This window comes from Pleurodeles waltl, chromosome 6 (genome assembly GCF_031143425.1).
Source record: "Pleurodeles waltl isolate 20211129_DDA chromosome 6, aPleWal1.hap1.20221129, whole genome shotgun sequence".
Classification (NCBI taxonomy): domain Eukaryota; kingdom Metazoa; phylum Chordata; class Amphibia; order Caudata; family Salamandridae; genus Pleurodeles; species Pleurodeles waltl.
The window spans coordinates 1,368,704,421-1,368,719,991 of record NC_090445.1 but is presented as its reverse complement, the minus strand read 5'-3'; the positions used below and the strand labels follow the sequence as shown (position 1 = coordinate 1,368,719,991).

Below are 15,571 nucleotides of genomic sequence, written 5' to 3'. Positions count from 1 at the left end.
ACCCCTGGGCACAGACTAACCAATTGGTTAAAAGTTCCATAGGTCAACCCAACCCACTTTGGGCATTCTCAAAATGGCAAATGACTTCAGCCTCACTAAACAGGGGCTTTAAAGACTGTAATCAATGTACTACTGTAGTCCCAGTGTACTTGCATACCTAACAACAAAATCCAATCTGAAGCACTCACAATAAAAGCCACACAGAAGTTTGGTGGAACGAAAGTAGGGTTTTCCAGCAACCAGACAGTAGATACAAAAGGACTGTTCTAGCCCCATTTCGCTTTCTTTCATACATGCATCCAGTATTATATGTAAAATCTAGAGACAAAGGTCTTGTGGGACGGAGCAGGTCTTTCTGAAACCAGACAGTGGATACACAAGAATTATCTTGCCACCTTGTTTTCTCCCTTTCAAGTGTGCCCAGCAAACTGGTCAAGCAGGATCCGATACAAAGGTTAAAAAAAAAAAAAAAGTGCTCACAGCCCCCAACCTCCCTATTCTGCAAGGTTCAGGAGTCCTCTCTGCCCATTCAAGTCAGCCTACGGTTAGCTCCTGGGCACTATTCCACACCTACTTAAATGCCAATTACTGGCTGGCAGCAATGGGAAAATCAAATGCAAATAAACCCTCCAAGAATGGTTACTTTTCCTGAAAATTTATTAAAAACCTCACTTCAATGTTGAATTAGATTTTTAATAACTATTAAAAATAAGTGTTAATTTTTCAAGCTAGTCCCATTCCAAAAATATGGTATTGAAATGTTAAATCTCCACTCAGGTTTTTTTTTTTTTTTTTCCCCCCCCCTCAACTAGGACAGCTAGGCCTGCCACAGTCAAAAAAAAAAAAAAAAAAAAAAAAAAAAAAAAAAAAAAGCTTCTGGCTGCTAGTCACTGCTAAGGGCACATTAACATTAAATTTCTACATGTACCAAGTTTAAATACAGTGCACCCTGCCTTCTGAACTTTAGGACCTACATAGGGGTAACTGAATATTTAAAAGACAGTTTTGACCTGTCAAAAGTAGTTTGTAGCAGTTTAAAAACGAAATTAGAACTGTCACAATCAGGCCACGCCGGTTATGCCTGAAACGATGATGTTTTGCACGACCACTGCAGCAGATGGAACAGGTGCTGCTGTTCATTGCCGACCAGCATTTAACTTACAGGCCTTTTGTACCATATAATAAGAACTTACATGCAAGTTAAATATCCCAATTGGGAGTATGCCAGTTTTACCATCATTAAAAGAGGAGGCCACGCGTTTTACTAATGGGTAGCACCTGCAGAGTGCACAGAATTCTAAAGTCAGCACAAATATGGGGTCCAGCAAAAGGAGAAAAGTCTGGTGTCACCTCTCAGAGAATGCAGATTTCCTACATTCAGGATTAGTGCCAATACATGGTGGATGGGTTTCCCAGAAAAGAGCAACCAGCAAGGTCTTGAAAGGAAAACTTGTCTTAATCTGAGCCACTAGCAAATCACCATGGGCCTCATTCCAGCCCACTGTGCCACTCTAGAAAGACATGCCATGTGTCTTGGCCCTGCTCCAAAAGGAACAGTCCATCAAGAACTGCTGGGTGAGGTCCCTTTGCACAGTAACACAAGCAACCTCAGACCAGCTTTGGCCTACTTCAGTCTCGTCAATGAGGTATGGTTTGTTTAAGGGCACAGTGAGAATGAGACCCACATCTGGGCACACCCATCACGTGTGGTGTCAACAGCAACAAACAAGGTGACTGAAGTATGAAAGAAATACTAGAATTAATCTCAACCACTGGAAAATCGCTTAGGTCCACATTCCAGGGAGGTGGTTTGTCCAAATAGGTTTTTATTTGCTAGTACCCGACACTGAACAGAACCAAATAGGTCAGTGGTTTGGTGTGATTAACTGACTCCTAGCATTCGGTCATGTAGGTCCATCAAGTCTTTGGAAGGGTGCAGGGGGTGCACATTTAACAGGGGTGGGTGGGTCAAAGAAGGGCACATTCTCCAATAGGTTTGGCCCAGTTTGATGAATTTTTGTGAATGTGTAGCTTGCAGATGTTATGTCAAGGTTTAAGGTTAATTGCTAAGACAGGGTTGCAGAAAAGATATATGGAGTGTAATAAGCGTTGAATCTGTGTGAAATTAATAAGTTAAGCCTAGTGAAAGGATGTCATGTTTCATCTAGATCTGACAAATAAACACCCATCATATGCAATCACACCCTTACCTTCACACCATCCCCTCAACTCTCATACCACCAAACACCATCCATACTATGTAAATAAAGCCATCATATCTCAACACACAACATTCACACATGTACAAATTCGTAAGCCTGCTCACCTACCATCAAAGCGCATTTCACCCACCATGGTTATTGGAATAACAAATTTCAACCAATTCTTGATAAAGTTTTTTTTTATGTATGCCTCTGAAATTCATGAACAAAATAGGTTAATTATTGTTCAAACACGCACAAACCCGAAGGATCACATTTGCGGGTTATGGTATGTATTGAGCAATAGGGAGACCTGAGTATTCAGGAGTAAAACCCTCAAGCATCACAGTGGATGACTCGCATCATCATCGGGTAATACTCCACGCCAGGCTGGCAGTGCAGTGCCTGACGGGCTCCCCAGCAGGGGAGCAGCAAGCAGTATTGTTCTTGACAGTAACTGGTAAATCCCAGCTATCTTAAGCGACCGTGTCTACATTCAGGCACAGACGCACGAAGGAGAGAACAAAGAAATTGGAGTAAAATTGGTTATTCATCACTACATATTTCATAATTTAATCAATAGTCAGTGATGAAACCAAGATTAAAAACAAGGGAAAGTAATCAGTTGAGTATCAATGCTCAATTACTTTCACAAACAGTAAACTCAGGAGGATGTCATTCTGGAAATCGTTGTCTTGCGGTTTGGCGTTCACGGAGGGTAGGTCCTGAGTCTGGACCGACGATAAAATAATAATCGTCCGAGTCCTTGGAACGCACTTACCAAGGAGCCCGATCCTAACTTGGGGGCGGGCGACCTGACAACGACTCCTTGTTTACTGCAATGTAAGTGAACGGCTGATACCTTTTTAAACTTGTGCACTGTCATATGTTTTGGATTTAGGAGAAGAGCTGATCCACCTTTTTGTATTTCTTTGTCCTGATGAAGCGTCACTGGATCCTTTGGGACCGCATGACACGAAACATGTTGACCTAGTTTAAGGGATTTCCAGAATGACATCCTCCTGAGTTTACTGTTTGTGAAAGTAATTGAGCATTGATACTCAACTGATTACTTTCCCTTATTTTTAATCTTGGTTTCATCACTGACTATTGATTAAATTATGAAATATGTAGTGATGAATAACCAATTTTACTCCAATTTCTTTGTTCCCTCCTTCGTGCGTCTGTGCCTGAATGTAGACACGGTCGCTTAAGATAGCTGGGATTTACCAGTTACTATCAAGAACAATACGGCTTGCTGCTCCCCTGCTGGGGAGCCGGTCAGGCACTGCACTGCCAGCCTGGCGTGGAGTATTACCCGATGATGATGCGAGTCATCCACTGTGATGCTTGAGGGTTTTACTCCTGAATACCCAGGTCTCCCTATTGCTCCTGACGTGGAACAGTGTACTTTTGTGTTCGTACTATGGTTGGAAGAGTGTACACTGGACCAGCTTAATCTCCCGGTCCCCCCCTCCTCTTTCTTACTTACTTATATGGTATGTATTGTGCATAGTATCCCATCACACCCCTCACACTTTCCCATACACAGAAACCCACTTTGCAGATGGCATCTGATACAAAAGACTGCCTACCAAAAGGAAAATCACTGAAGGCAGCTTGAGTTATTATGTGCGTTGGATACCTTAACTGGATAATAGCAGGGTTCTTTTCAGGATTGTTCGCAAAAACATAAACCTTTAACTATTTTTAGAGAAATTATGCACACACTTCATGCTAAAAACTTTCCTGTGCAACATCAGTCATTAAGACAGATGCTGAAAGTGGCAGGGAAACTTGCCGACATACGTTCTTCCCCACAGACAGCAGCATATAGCATTTACTGTAGAGGGAGAGCAAACAAACGTGAACACCCAGACACCAATTGAAAAATAAAGCCATTTTCTAAGCTACACAGCAAAAACGTTTTTGAAAAATATAATGAATGGTGCAAAGGCTAACTAAAATCCGATGTGCATGGAATGGGCAACTGATTTTCAAGCATTAACCTACATCCAACACAACACTAAGCCCAAGCAACTGCTGGTTTTGTGTTTTCCAATTACAATAGCTCCGAGCTCGATGAAAATCTTCGTGAAGTAACCCATATAGAAAAGATCCCCCCCTCACTAGTTTTTCCTTGGATCATGAAACTTGTAGTAAAAGGCACACACTTCTTTTTAATACCATGGTTCAAGAGTGTAAGACTTACCAGTTACAAATGGACAATATTACAGAGAGCACATCTTAACACGATTCACAAATCAAGTTAACTATAACTTGCTCCAAATCCCCAAATGTTAAGAGGGTGCGTATAAGGCTAAATAGCAACAAATTCCTTCCACAGAACTTTTACATTTTCAAATACACCTTCCACGAGCATGAAAGATGTAAACCATATACTATTTTGGTGGTAGTCAGTTTTATTACCAATACAACCCACTACAACAAGTGGTCTTGTGACTTTACGTACGATGGTCTGAAAAAGCATACACTTGATGGCCTAGACTAACAAGTTGGATGCGGGTACAATTACATGTCCTTTTCTCTGTACAGGAGAGGTCATACCAGACATGAGCAGAAACACTGGTAATTCGTATAGTAGTACAGTAACATTAAAAACCGGTGTCAACATAGATAAAACAAACTGAAAAACGGCACATTTTATATTTATAGCAGAAAGGCTGGAGAAGGATTAGAATAGATTTCTTAGAACTAAATGAAGTAGATATCTTTAGAGATAAAATAGCTGACATGTTCCCAACTCTTCGCCACCTGTCCTCTTGTTTTCAGGTTGGGTCAATTTAGCTGGAATAGGTCCAATAAGTTAACATATGGGTACTTACTATGTTCTTACGTTAGATGCATTCTGTACACCAAATTTCTCAAGTGTAAATTCTGAGCGAGTTTTCCTGCACAACACACAAGAACACTACAAGGGGTTTGTATTTTGCTGGCAATGCAGTTACTAGGTTCCAGTGGGAGAAGTAAAGCTACTCAATAGCGCTGAGAGAGTCCTTCCAAGACTGCTGAGGTCATTAAAGTGCGTGAAGTTTGTTAAAGCAACATCTTGAGTAACAGACCCTAAAAAATATATCCAGGAAGTACTAAGTCGTGGGGTGCAAAAACTATCAACAAAAAAGAAAGTCACATGGCAGGTTCTCATAAAGGCTCAGCTCTTTCAAGAGTACTGCAAGATAGGTGGGGGGCGTAACGCACGTTTCAAAATCGGTCCTGGGAACAAAAATATAACGGCTCGTTTTATCTGAACATTGTCGCAGGGTGCAACATAAATGTTCATGTGACTTCACTTATTTGCCTAATCACACCGAGATTATTTTGAGAGTGGACTAAGGTGCAATTGGACATTTCTTAGAAGAAGCCATCATCATAATTTCTGCTAACCATGGGAAATAAATACAAAAACAATTAAGTTAGTTATCTTTGAAAGGTCACCGTGAAACACAGGCGTTGAGTGTTAATAATCCCAGATTACGTATATCTCAGACCCAAATTAAGTTAAAAATAAAGTTGACTCTGCACAAGTGGGCGCCTGGGTTCCTGGAAGGCAGAAACCATGTTGCTTCTGATCCGCACAACAGAGGCCGGGGTGGTACGTCATGGCATTTTTATGAAGCCACCTTAGTAACCGGAGCAGAGCTGCAATCCTCACCAGCCCTGCCTGATGTCTTCCACGCTTCAGATGAACTACACATCAGAAGTCAAACAACACCATGGAAAAACAGTTTGTAGAAGGAAATTAAAGGGGCATTTCTAGTCCTTCAAAGTGACTGCCGGGATATAGAACTCTTCATGTGATCCCAGTTGTTATATATTGCATAAAGACTGGTAAGTGTTAGGCCCATCAGACCGCCACGGGCAACGCCACGGATTCCTCCTGGAAAGGAAAAATGAGAGTTACGAAGATGAAGCAGGTCGCGATAAAAACTTCATGTTTACAGAAGCAACATGTTACACAGAAAATAAAACTAATGGACAGACTTATTCAGCATACCTGTACACTAATGAACATGCTTTTGCATCATCTCAAAGGCAGACATTGCAAGTTGTTATAGCAGCCGTGCGGAACAAAAAATAAATATCTGCTAACCTGCAATCTTAAATTCTCAAGGACGGTGGGGTCCCAAATCAGTTTATAGCTGAAGTGCGCGCGTTTGAAGTACAATGTTCATGTTTTCAAAAGAGCGTGTCGCTATTGCTTATAAATGCATTTAATCATTAAACCCATCAGAAATGTAAGCATGTGTAAATTTATCTGGAAAGGAACGCAGAAACATACTACCGACAGTTTTTTTTCCACAAAATCTAAAATAAATATAGATTTGCAGAGAACATAAACTGGCTAAATAAGGATGGCGGGAAAAAAAAAGAAGAAAAAAAATGAAACTACTATTTACGACATAGATTAGTTCAAAGCACAGACCCTACTATGACCCTTGGCTCCAAGACGTTTAAATATTAGGAAAGATTATTAACACTTCTGCATCTCGTATGTACCGCCCCATAATCTATCAAATTACGCCCAGAGTTAGTAAAACAATGATGTGTGAGAGAACTCTCTTGAAGCTAGTTTACAGATTATTCCTGTCTGTACACAACCCAGGAAAAACGGAAAAACATTAACTGAGCGAGTTGAAATTCATTCCCCTACGCCCGGTATTTAACGAGCCTACACGAAATCCCTGACGAGAAAACAGAACATGCAGTTTGGAGACGCCATGCTCCTTTTGCCACAAACAAATGGGTTAGCAGGCCCTTATAGTCATTGAGGAAACGATGGTTTACTTGTACAGTCGCGTTATTTTCCAAAGGAAGGTTTGTGTAGCAAAGAGCAGAATCGTACTGCACGTAGTCGACACTAGCAGACCTTAATTATGCATGCTCTGCAGAAAAACGTTCAAAAGGTTAACGTTGTTGCTGGGCGGACGCGAGTAACAGGCGTTTCTTTTTGTAGGCGCCCCTCCCTCCGCATATTGCGTCCAGCCGATAGGCCACAGCCACATTCCTTCCTTGCAGTCAAGCACAGCTGCCTCAGCCGATAGCAAACAGATCAAGTCACCTCTCCCTTTCAGGGTGTAGGCTCCCTATCACAAAAGAAGCGGGTGACAGGCGAGGTAAAGGCTTATGTTACATTCCGTGACCTGACACAAATACCAGCCATTTACAGGCGAGGAAATTTTCTCCTTTAAAGTTGATGTGCTTTCAGGTCTGAAACATACACGGTAAGACACGTTCCACCTACACGCTGTGTGGAAAAGGGCGGAAGAAGTTCCTGCCTTATACTCAACTGTTGTACACTTGAGAAGCGCACAGGCTTTTCCCTAATCGGGAAACTAAATTTAAATGTCGACATGAGGATGTCTATCAAATGAATGACTGGATCTGCAGCGGAACTAACTTGACGCAGGCAGTTGTGGCAGATTAGGGATTTACTACGGACATAGCGCGTTAACGCTTTGATAGTTTCCACAGAACTGAATATACACTGATACCCGAGATTCTCTGCTAGGAGTCCAGTGTCTCTGCATGAACCATCCCCGACTAAGACTGGACGCTAAATGTGTAAGTGGCAACAGATCCCAATCCTGTGGTATTTACTAAACACTTTACGAGCGTGAAGTCAAACAGATAACTGGTCAAGGGTTGAAAAATCCGGATTATAGCCCTAAAAGTGACTATGTGATGTCGCGATGAAGCTCAGAATAGCACTGTACCTAGCATGGCTCCTATGAACTTGAGCATCTGTGAAGAAGTCTTGACTTCAGCTTATTGATAGAGAATCTGGTAATGTCAATAGTTCAGCCATCGTCTGGAGGTTATTCATACCTGTTGGAGTGTGCTCTCCTTTAGCAACCATGCTTAGAGTTATGGGAGACTGAGTTTGACAGCCTCTAAACAGGTGCAGTGGCCATTATTACTTTTGTTATCGTTTCCGTAACTGCCAAGGAGAATTAATGAGGGCAAAGCGGAGTGCCAAAAACAAAGCAGTCATAGCCTACCTGAAACAACAGGTAATGCCTGAGGGATGCAGGACGGGGAGGAGTCCTGAAACCCAACAACCACCACCAAGTCGTCTGGATTCAGGGCAAACAGAACCTGGGTCCCAGTGAGCTCCATGAACTTGTCCTTTTAAGGATTATTGGATAGTTCGTTGGCCCAAGAGCCTGAACACGGTAGCCATATCCCCGACCTATGCCTTAAAAGAACTGGTAGGTATAATGCTGAAGAGGAAGGCTTTGGCTTTACTGCTGCTGGATGCCTTTTCCAATGCCCTGAAATGGGTGATATTGTTGGGTAAAACTGCTACACGAGTGCTGCATGTCCAAGGGAGTGTGCTGCAGCCTTACTCACTTTAAAGCACTCCAAGACAAAGTTAGATTTATCTCCGACGCTGCTGTTATTAAATGTCTTGCAAGCAACCACTCATGCACCGTCTCAGGCTAGACCTAAAGTATAGGTCGTGAGTGGGAGGGTTCAGGAATGGGTAGAGTTAAGGCGGGGACATTTTGAGGATCAGTGGTGCGTAGCTGTAAAGACATGTGAGGGTTACTTGAGAGTTCAGGGGCGCACTGATGTAATAGGCGGTGAGTGATGTTCAAGTTCGAGGGCAGTGGGTAGAGGTAAGGGGGAGCAAGGGTGATTTTTGGAGTTGGGGTGGGTAGAGGTAAAGGTGAAAAAAAACCTTTAGAAATCACTGGTGAATGAGGAATAAAACAACCGCTGGATTATAAAAGACAACTACCAAACGAGGCATGTGAGACATCAACAAATCCTAATTCAGAAAAAACATACGGGGTAGCAATAGTCTTGAAGAAGCAAGTACGTTTACAGCTTCATAATCAATGAAAGCAGCAAATGGATAAAACGTATGTTTGGGAAACTGGTCACATGCCACAAAGTTTGGTTACTGCTAGTTGTTTGCATTCAGTTGTTCAGCTCTCTAAAATACTGGAAAGTGCAATCCTCACCTTTGGTGGTTTCAAGGTTTGTTGGAAGCAAAAAAGGGTACCACAATCCGAGGGCAAGCAGCATGGACGAATACTAATCTAGAAATGAGTAAGTGCTTTGTCCAAGCCCCAGTGAAGAAAAAAAAAAAGAAAAAACAGACAAAGTGAAGCGATGAAAAAGAATAATATTAAAGCTGCTACATGGTAACGGAGGGCCCAAAACTCCTTTCGTTTTTAAAAAGATGCAACAGATCGTTGCCACCAACAGCACACGTGCGCTACCTCAAGCCAAACCTAAACAAACTCCCCGTAACACTTGGAGCACTTAATCTGAAAGAGTGTGTGCTTCCAGTCTAGCTCTGGATAGCCATGGCATCATCCAGCGCACTCTCGAGGAAGCACGGCACTGCCAAACACTGAAGCCAGTCGCCACCAAAACAGTAGCGCCGACTACCAGATTGAAGTGGCAACGCCTTAATCTTCCAGCAGTGTAACACTGTCACAAGCATAGCAATGCAAGGACAGCTGACTACTGCTGGGGCCACAAGTCGGGTTTAATTGGTGAACACAATCTTTTTAGTGAAAGATCAATATTTCTGGCGTTGGATATTGTGTATTTTAATCCTGAAGGTAATACAGACATCCCCGTGGATCTTAACCTGTGGTCCGAGGACCCGGGGAGGGTTAGAAAGGCCTAATCACGGGGTCCCCTACAGTTGTAAATAGGATTAGCATAAATCAGTTAAATGTACATACAAATAAAGAAGCAAAACTGAAAACCTTTTCTATATTTGATCGTTAATTACACAACATTTAAGTATTTGAGCATGTGTTTGGTGTGTACTTGTTTTTGTACTTCTGTATCGTTCTGAGGTACAAACTCAAACATGCTTAGGCTGGGGGTCCACAGCTTCTAATGACGACTCAGTGGGGTCACCAGATTTCACCAATGATTCAGCTGGAGTCCACAGTAGTTCAAAAGGATTAGAATCTCTGCTCTTCCCTAAAGACTCCATCAAAAAAGTTGTGTGTGCACATGGACAAACCAAAGAGAACACCATAAAGTGTCTGACACCAAATTAAAGGAAGGAAAGTCTGCATTAAGCAAAGATGCAGAAACGGCTAGATTAAATAAAAGTCTAAAATGCAGGTCTCCACAAAAAAGTAAAACAGCCATTGAGTTTTGCAGTGTAGATCCCACAGCAAGGGCATGAACAAAATCTTTACGTCAGTATTCATAAACACAAACAAGGCTACAGGTAAAGTGGCTTTATAAGGTCATGAGACTTTGAGGTGACATGCGTTATCCTTTTGAATGTAGTCACTGCGTTTGACCCCGCCGGCCCAACATCTATCTTCCTCCTTTCATATCCTACTTGACGCAGTCAATAAATCCTTGTCTACAGCCAAAAGAACACTGAAGAGTGGGACTATGTAGCACAAAATTACAACGCAAACGGAGGAGGAGGAGGGAGGAGGGAGGAGGAGGGAGGAGGGAGGAGGAGGGAGGAGGGAGGAGGAGGGAGGAGGAGGGAGGAGGGAGGAGGAGACAGGCCTCGCACGTATCCTCCTTGTGCTCGGGGGACAGGCACAAGTTACAGACCAAATGTTGGTCCGTGTAAGGATATTTATTGTGGCATTTAGGACAGAATCGAAACTGGGTCCGTTCCATCAGTCTCGATGTTGCACGCGGTCGGGCTGACCAGGCCCCGACGGGTGATCGAAATTACCCCGAAGGGCTACCAGAGCTTCTTCAAGATTCGGTGTCGATCTGTCTAATCTAACCCGGGTACCGAACGAAACAATACCGACGGATTTTTTTTCGAGATTCTGACTAACTTTCCGACCCGAAACACAGAGCGAAAAGGAACACGTCCGAACCCGATGGCGGGAAAAAAAAACAATCTAAGATGGAGTCGACGCCCATGCGCAATGGAACCAAAGTAGGAGGAGTCCCTCAGTCTCGTGACTCGAAAAGACTTCTTCGAAGAAAAACAACTTGTAACACTCCGAGCCCAACACCAGACGGCGGACTATGCACAGCATGTGTATCTGCAGCTACACATGCCACCGAACACAAGGTTATGTTGTTCAAAAAGTGCGAAAATACTTTGGTTGGGCAAGGACAAAAAAAAAAAAAAAAGCTTTCTTGTATTGCTGGAAATGTTAAATTTAAGAAAATAAACAAAAGTCTGCTAGAGCATGGATCTGGTTGCTGGCCGTTTAAGCAAAAGGTTTTGAATTAAACCCCATTTTAAACATAAAAAAAACCCACATCCAAATTACCTGTTTTGGATTAAGTCTTGCCATGGCCACAAGCAGACTATTTGTTTTGGAAAAAAAGGTGGTGTTCAGTTAAAGCGATCTAAAAAAATTTATGGTTGCAGTTCAAGTGTTCTACAAATGGTCTGTTCATGTGAAGCAAGACTGACCCTACTTTCTACGAGGAGGCAACATGCATATGTTGAATGATAGCGGTACGGACAATGAGGAGGCACTACAGGTCAGACAAAAAAAAAAAAAAATTCTACCCTGTCCCACACAAACTGGGACGAAATCCAAAAGCAGTTACTGTACTCTAGAAGGGGTAGGAGTTTGCATGTTTAGTTTATCCACCCCTGTGCCCCAATGTAAGCTTTAGTTTTATGTACCTTCACACAGGGAAGTAAAAATACAAATTGTTTGTAATAAGTATAAGCAATCATTTGTTATCAGTGAGTTCTTACTTCAGAAGTCGCATCTAATGAGAAAGTATGCAAGATTCTAAAGAAGGAAAATATTACCCGGTGAGAATCTGTAGCACGTAGTGCTGTAGACTGATCCTCTCCATACTCCTGGCATCTAGTTGTGGGCTTGGAAGTTTGCAACCTGGTATTTTGATTAAGTCCAAGTCAAAAGTGGTGCTCAGGACAAACTCCAAAAGACAGTCTCCCCTTATCTTCTCAACCAAACTATAAAGCTCCGGGTCTTTTTCCCTCAACCAGACAATAGCTGGGCTCTTCATACTCTTAATGCAAAACATACCCTTATGTACTACACTGACAGGGCCAAGCCTAACCGCAGGAGAGCATCTTCTCATTGCATTCCTTACACCTCAAAGACTATACTCTGCGAGAGTCAGGTATGGCTAAGGTAGACTGTCAAGTGCATCCAAACCTGGTACCTCAAAGATAATAGAAAGCTGCCTAGATTGAATTTCACCCCTAAGAAAAGAAAACATTTGTAAGGGAGTTACATGTTCCACTTCACGCACGTTTACTTAAGTGTTGTGTGGCTGTCCTAGGAAATGGTGTCCATTATCTGAATCATCCACTGTCTGACTGCTGCACAGTCTATGGGGAGCGTGTTTATTTACAGGTTCCACATGCTAATATATCAGAAAATGTTACTTAACCTGTAAACATCAGTTTGTTGCATGTAGTACTACAGATTCACATTCGCCCACCTGTCTGCCGGGGAGCCACTTGTTCCTACATACGTTCTTCACTTTTATTTACATATTTAACTTACTATACACAACTTCAAGCATGGGCACCAAGCTGTTTCACCCACTTGCTCCATCAGTATGTTCACCAACTGTGCAAAAAGAAATCTGACACTGGAGTCCATGCCCGTGCACTTTACCTTCTAAGGACCGAGTCACTATACCTCATGGTTAAAAAGTCTTCTTTGAAGGAAGAAAAAAAAAAGTGGCCAACGTCCGAGCCCATACTAGATGGCAGAAGTACACAGACAATGTTTATCTACAGCCACACATGAAAAACACAATTACATATATTAGAACTATCTAAATCTCAGTGAATAGGTTCTCACAACAAAGAAACTTCACCAGGTTCATAAGACAATTTAGAACTTGAAATGCACAATTATTGGGACAGGCAAGCAGCACATGCACGATTACATGCATGCAAAGGGAAGGCCTGCCTCTGAGATGAGACCAATAATACAGCATAAAATCTAATGGTGTTCATTATTAAATCCTGGACAGAATATGAATGTCTGACATTAAAGTGGAGGTAGATGTGATGTACTCACCTGTGGATTTATAAAGCATGCCTGTTAACGTTCCAGCACCTACAGTATTCAAGTCATCTTCCGCACCTCTTGTCTTTTCAATTAGAACACCAAACGCACTGTAAAGTAAGGCTACAAAAGGAAAAATAAACCAGACATTACCAAGGAAGTGCATACATCAATATGATACCACACATTAAGATTTGAAGTTGCAACAAACATTCTACTGGAATACTAAAACTACAGTTTCTAAATAGGGCCATAAAGTTAGCCCGACAATGCAATGAAACTGAGCAAATACCTGCACTACTGTTTTAAAAATGTACAAGAGGATGGATTGAGAGGAAAATCCTGGACCAATACCGTTGGACTGTCACTGAATTTCAGTAAGGCCAGTGATGAATCAGAAGTTAACCTACAGATCCATAAAAGGATAATTTAAGCTGGTTAGTCATCAGTTTGCTCCCTAATAGTTTTAGAATGACGCTAGCAACATTTTGCCTGTAACAATTTTCAGTAGTATTGGAAAAGAATACACACCCCTGTGCTTACCTAGTATTGTTTAAAAAAAAAAAAAAAATATATATATATATATATATATATATATATATATATATACACACACACACACATACATATATATATACACACACACACAAACAGTGGAACCTCTGCGTATATTTAAAGTCCACTGTATAGTTCATTGCATCTTTGGCCCAAAGCCATCATGCTTGATCGCCAGTGATTAACAGCAGCGGCATCATCATTCATAATCCTTATAAAAGCATTTTTTTTTCCTACAGGGAAAAAAAAAAAAAAAACCACAACCTAGACTTAGATTACACTACTAGTTCTAGTTCACTGGCCTGAGCTGTGCATTTGGCAAAGAGCCAAAGAAAAAGTGGCACAATTCCACTGGAAAAATAGAAGAAAAGCATACATCAAAGTCTACAATTGTGTATGAGGCCATGGGTTCTTCACATATTGGAATATAAGTAACAAAAAAAAAAAATCGGCCAGTTTCACATGTTGCAACAAACAAAAAATAGTTGCTTTATTTACAAATCCAAATACGAAGTTTTGGGGATTTTTTTTTACATGGTTCATGAAATGAAAATCACATAATAGAACAGTTGATCTGAAACATTAGTTGCCAATATTAGTTCAGCAAGGAAATAAAGCATATTCTCAAATATAGTGCAGCAATTTAGGACTTTCAGTTTAAACTCCTTCAGAAATACCAGGCTATTTCCAAAGCAGATGATTTCGGACCTAAACAATAATGACAGAATCTGGTGCATTGAAGATGTGTAGGTGTCAGCCACTGGCTGACACCCGCACACCCTCCCTGGTGTGGGTCACGACCAGTGGCTGACACCAGTGAGGGGTTTGCTATGCACCGGAGTATTTTTTTAAATTTATTTATTTAACTCCCCCATCGGGAGACACGGAAGAGCTTCCGTGTCTCCCCACACCCGGCCCTCTGATGTCAGCAAGCTGCAAGGCTCGCTGACGTTAAACTTGTTTTCCCCCCATCAGAGCAGGAAGCAGCAGGTAAGGCCGCTTCCTACTTTGGTGGGGAAAACAGGCCCAAACGGGCCTCCGCACCGTTCGGGAAGGCCTCGTTTGAAAGGCAAGATTCTCCCCTTTTAAACAAGGGCTTCCTGAAACAGCTTCCGGGCCCAGGATTGCAGCCATGCAAGGATTTCATTCAGGGGGAGGGGGGAGCCGAAAGGGAGGAGTCACTTGGTCCCATGACTCAAAAAGACTTCTTCGAAGAAAAACAACTTGTAACACTCCGACGAGCCCAACACTAGATGGCAAGAACAGTGCACAAATTTAGATTTGCAGCTCAGAAATGGAGCAAGACATGAGGTTTAGCTACTTATTAAATGGCACCGGGTTTTAAAAAAAAATGTGAATCAGAAAAACAAGTGCTTATCACGGTTAGATAATTATCTAGTGATAAGACCTAATTTCACCAATCAGCATCGACAACGTAGAAAAGATTGTCTGTTTTATACAAACGGTAGACTAAACTACAATTTCACTGCCCATTTTATAGTAAATCGCCTGGCAAAGAATCAGGGTGGACTGGAGAAAGCCAGTTTGCAAGTAAAGCCATAGTCAAGCTATAGAAGTCAAATTACAAATAAGTTTGCTCATCCTATCATGCATTATTTGGATCACAATTTAGTTGGGAAAGAAAAAAAAAAAGTCTTTGACGTCTTTTACAAATATGATTCCTCAAAAAATCACTTGACTCCTTATAACATGAAGGACCCGCTGAAGCATGACTCATAAGCATCAAGGTTTCCCTCCCCTCAACTAAATCAGAGATCCACCCAAAAAACTGACCAATGGTGGCACTCGTTTTCAAACTGCACT

The 15,571-nt window shown here is 41.9% G+C and overlaps 1 protein-coding gene and 1 non-coding gene across 2 annotated transcripts in view; both read right to left on the bottom strand.

Annotated features, from left to right (window-relative positions):
• Positions 1-4,604: 4,604 nt before the first annotated feature.
• LOC138300853 (mitochondrial import inner membrane translocase subunit Tim23-like) overlaps positions 4,605-15,571 on the bottom strand; it is a 51,751-nt gene continuing 40,784 nt past the window's right edge. The window contains exons 6-7 of the mRNA XM_069240668.1: positions 13,205-13,315; positions 4,605-6,099 (exon numbers count right to left, since the gene is read on the bottom strand). Of these exons, the coding sequence (XP_069096769.1) occupies positions 5,984-6,099; positions 13,205-13,315 (227 nt within the window). The 3' untranslated portion in view covers positions 4,605-5,983. The remainder of the gene's footprint in view (positions 6,100-13,204; positions 13,316-15,571) is intronic.
• LOC138302275 (small nucleolar RNA SNORA74) lies at positions 9,507-9,709 on the bottom strand. The gene has a single exon (XR_011205364.1). It is a non-coding gene; the product is annotated as a small nucleolar RNA SNORA74 (small nucleolar RNA).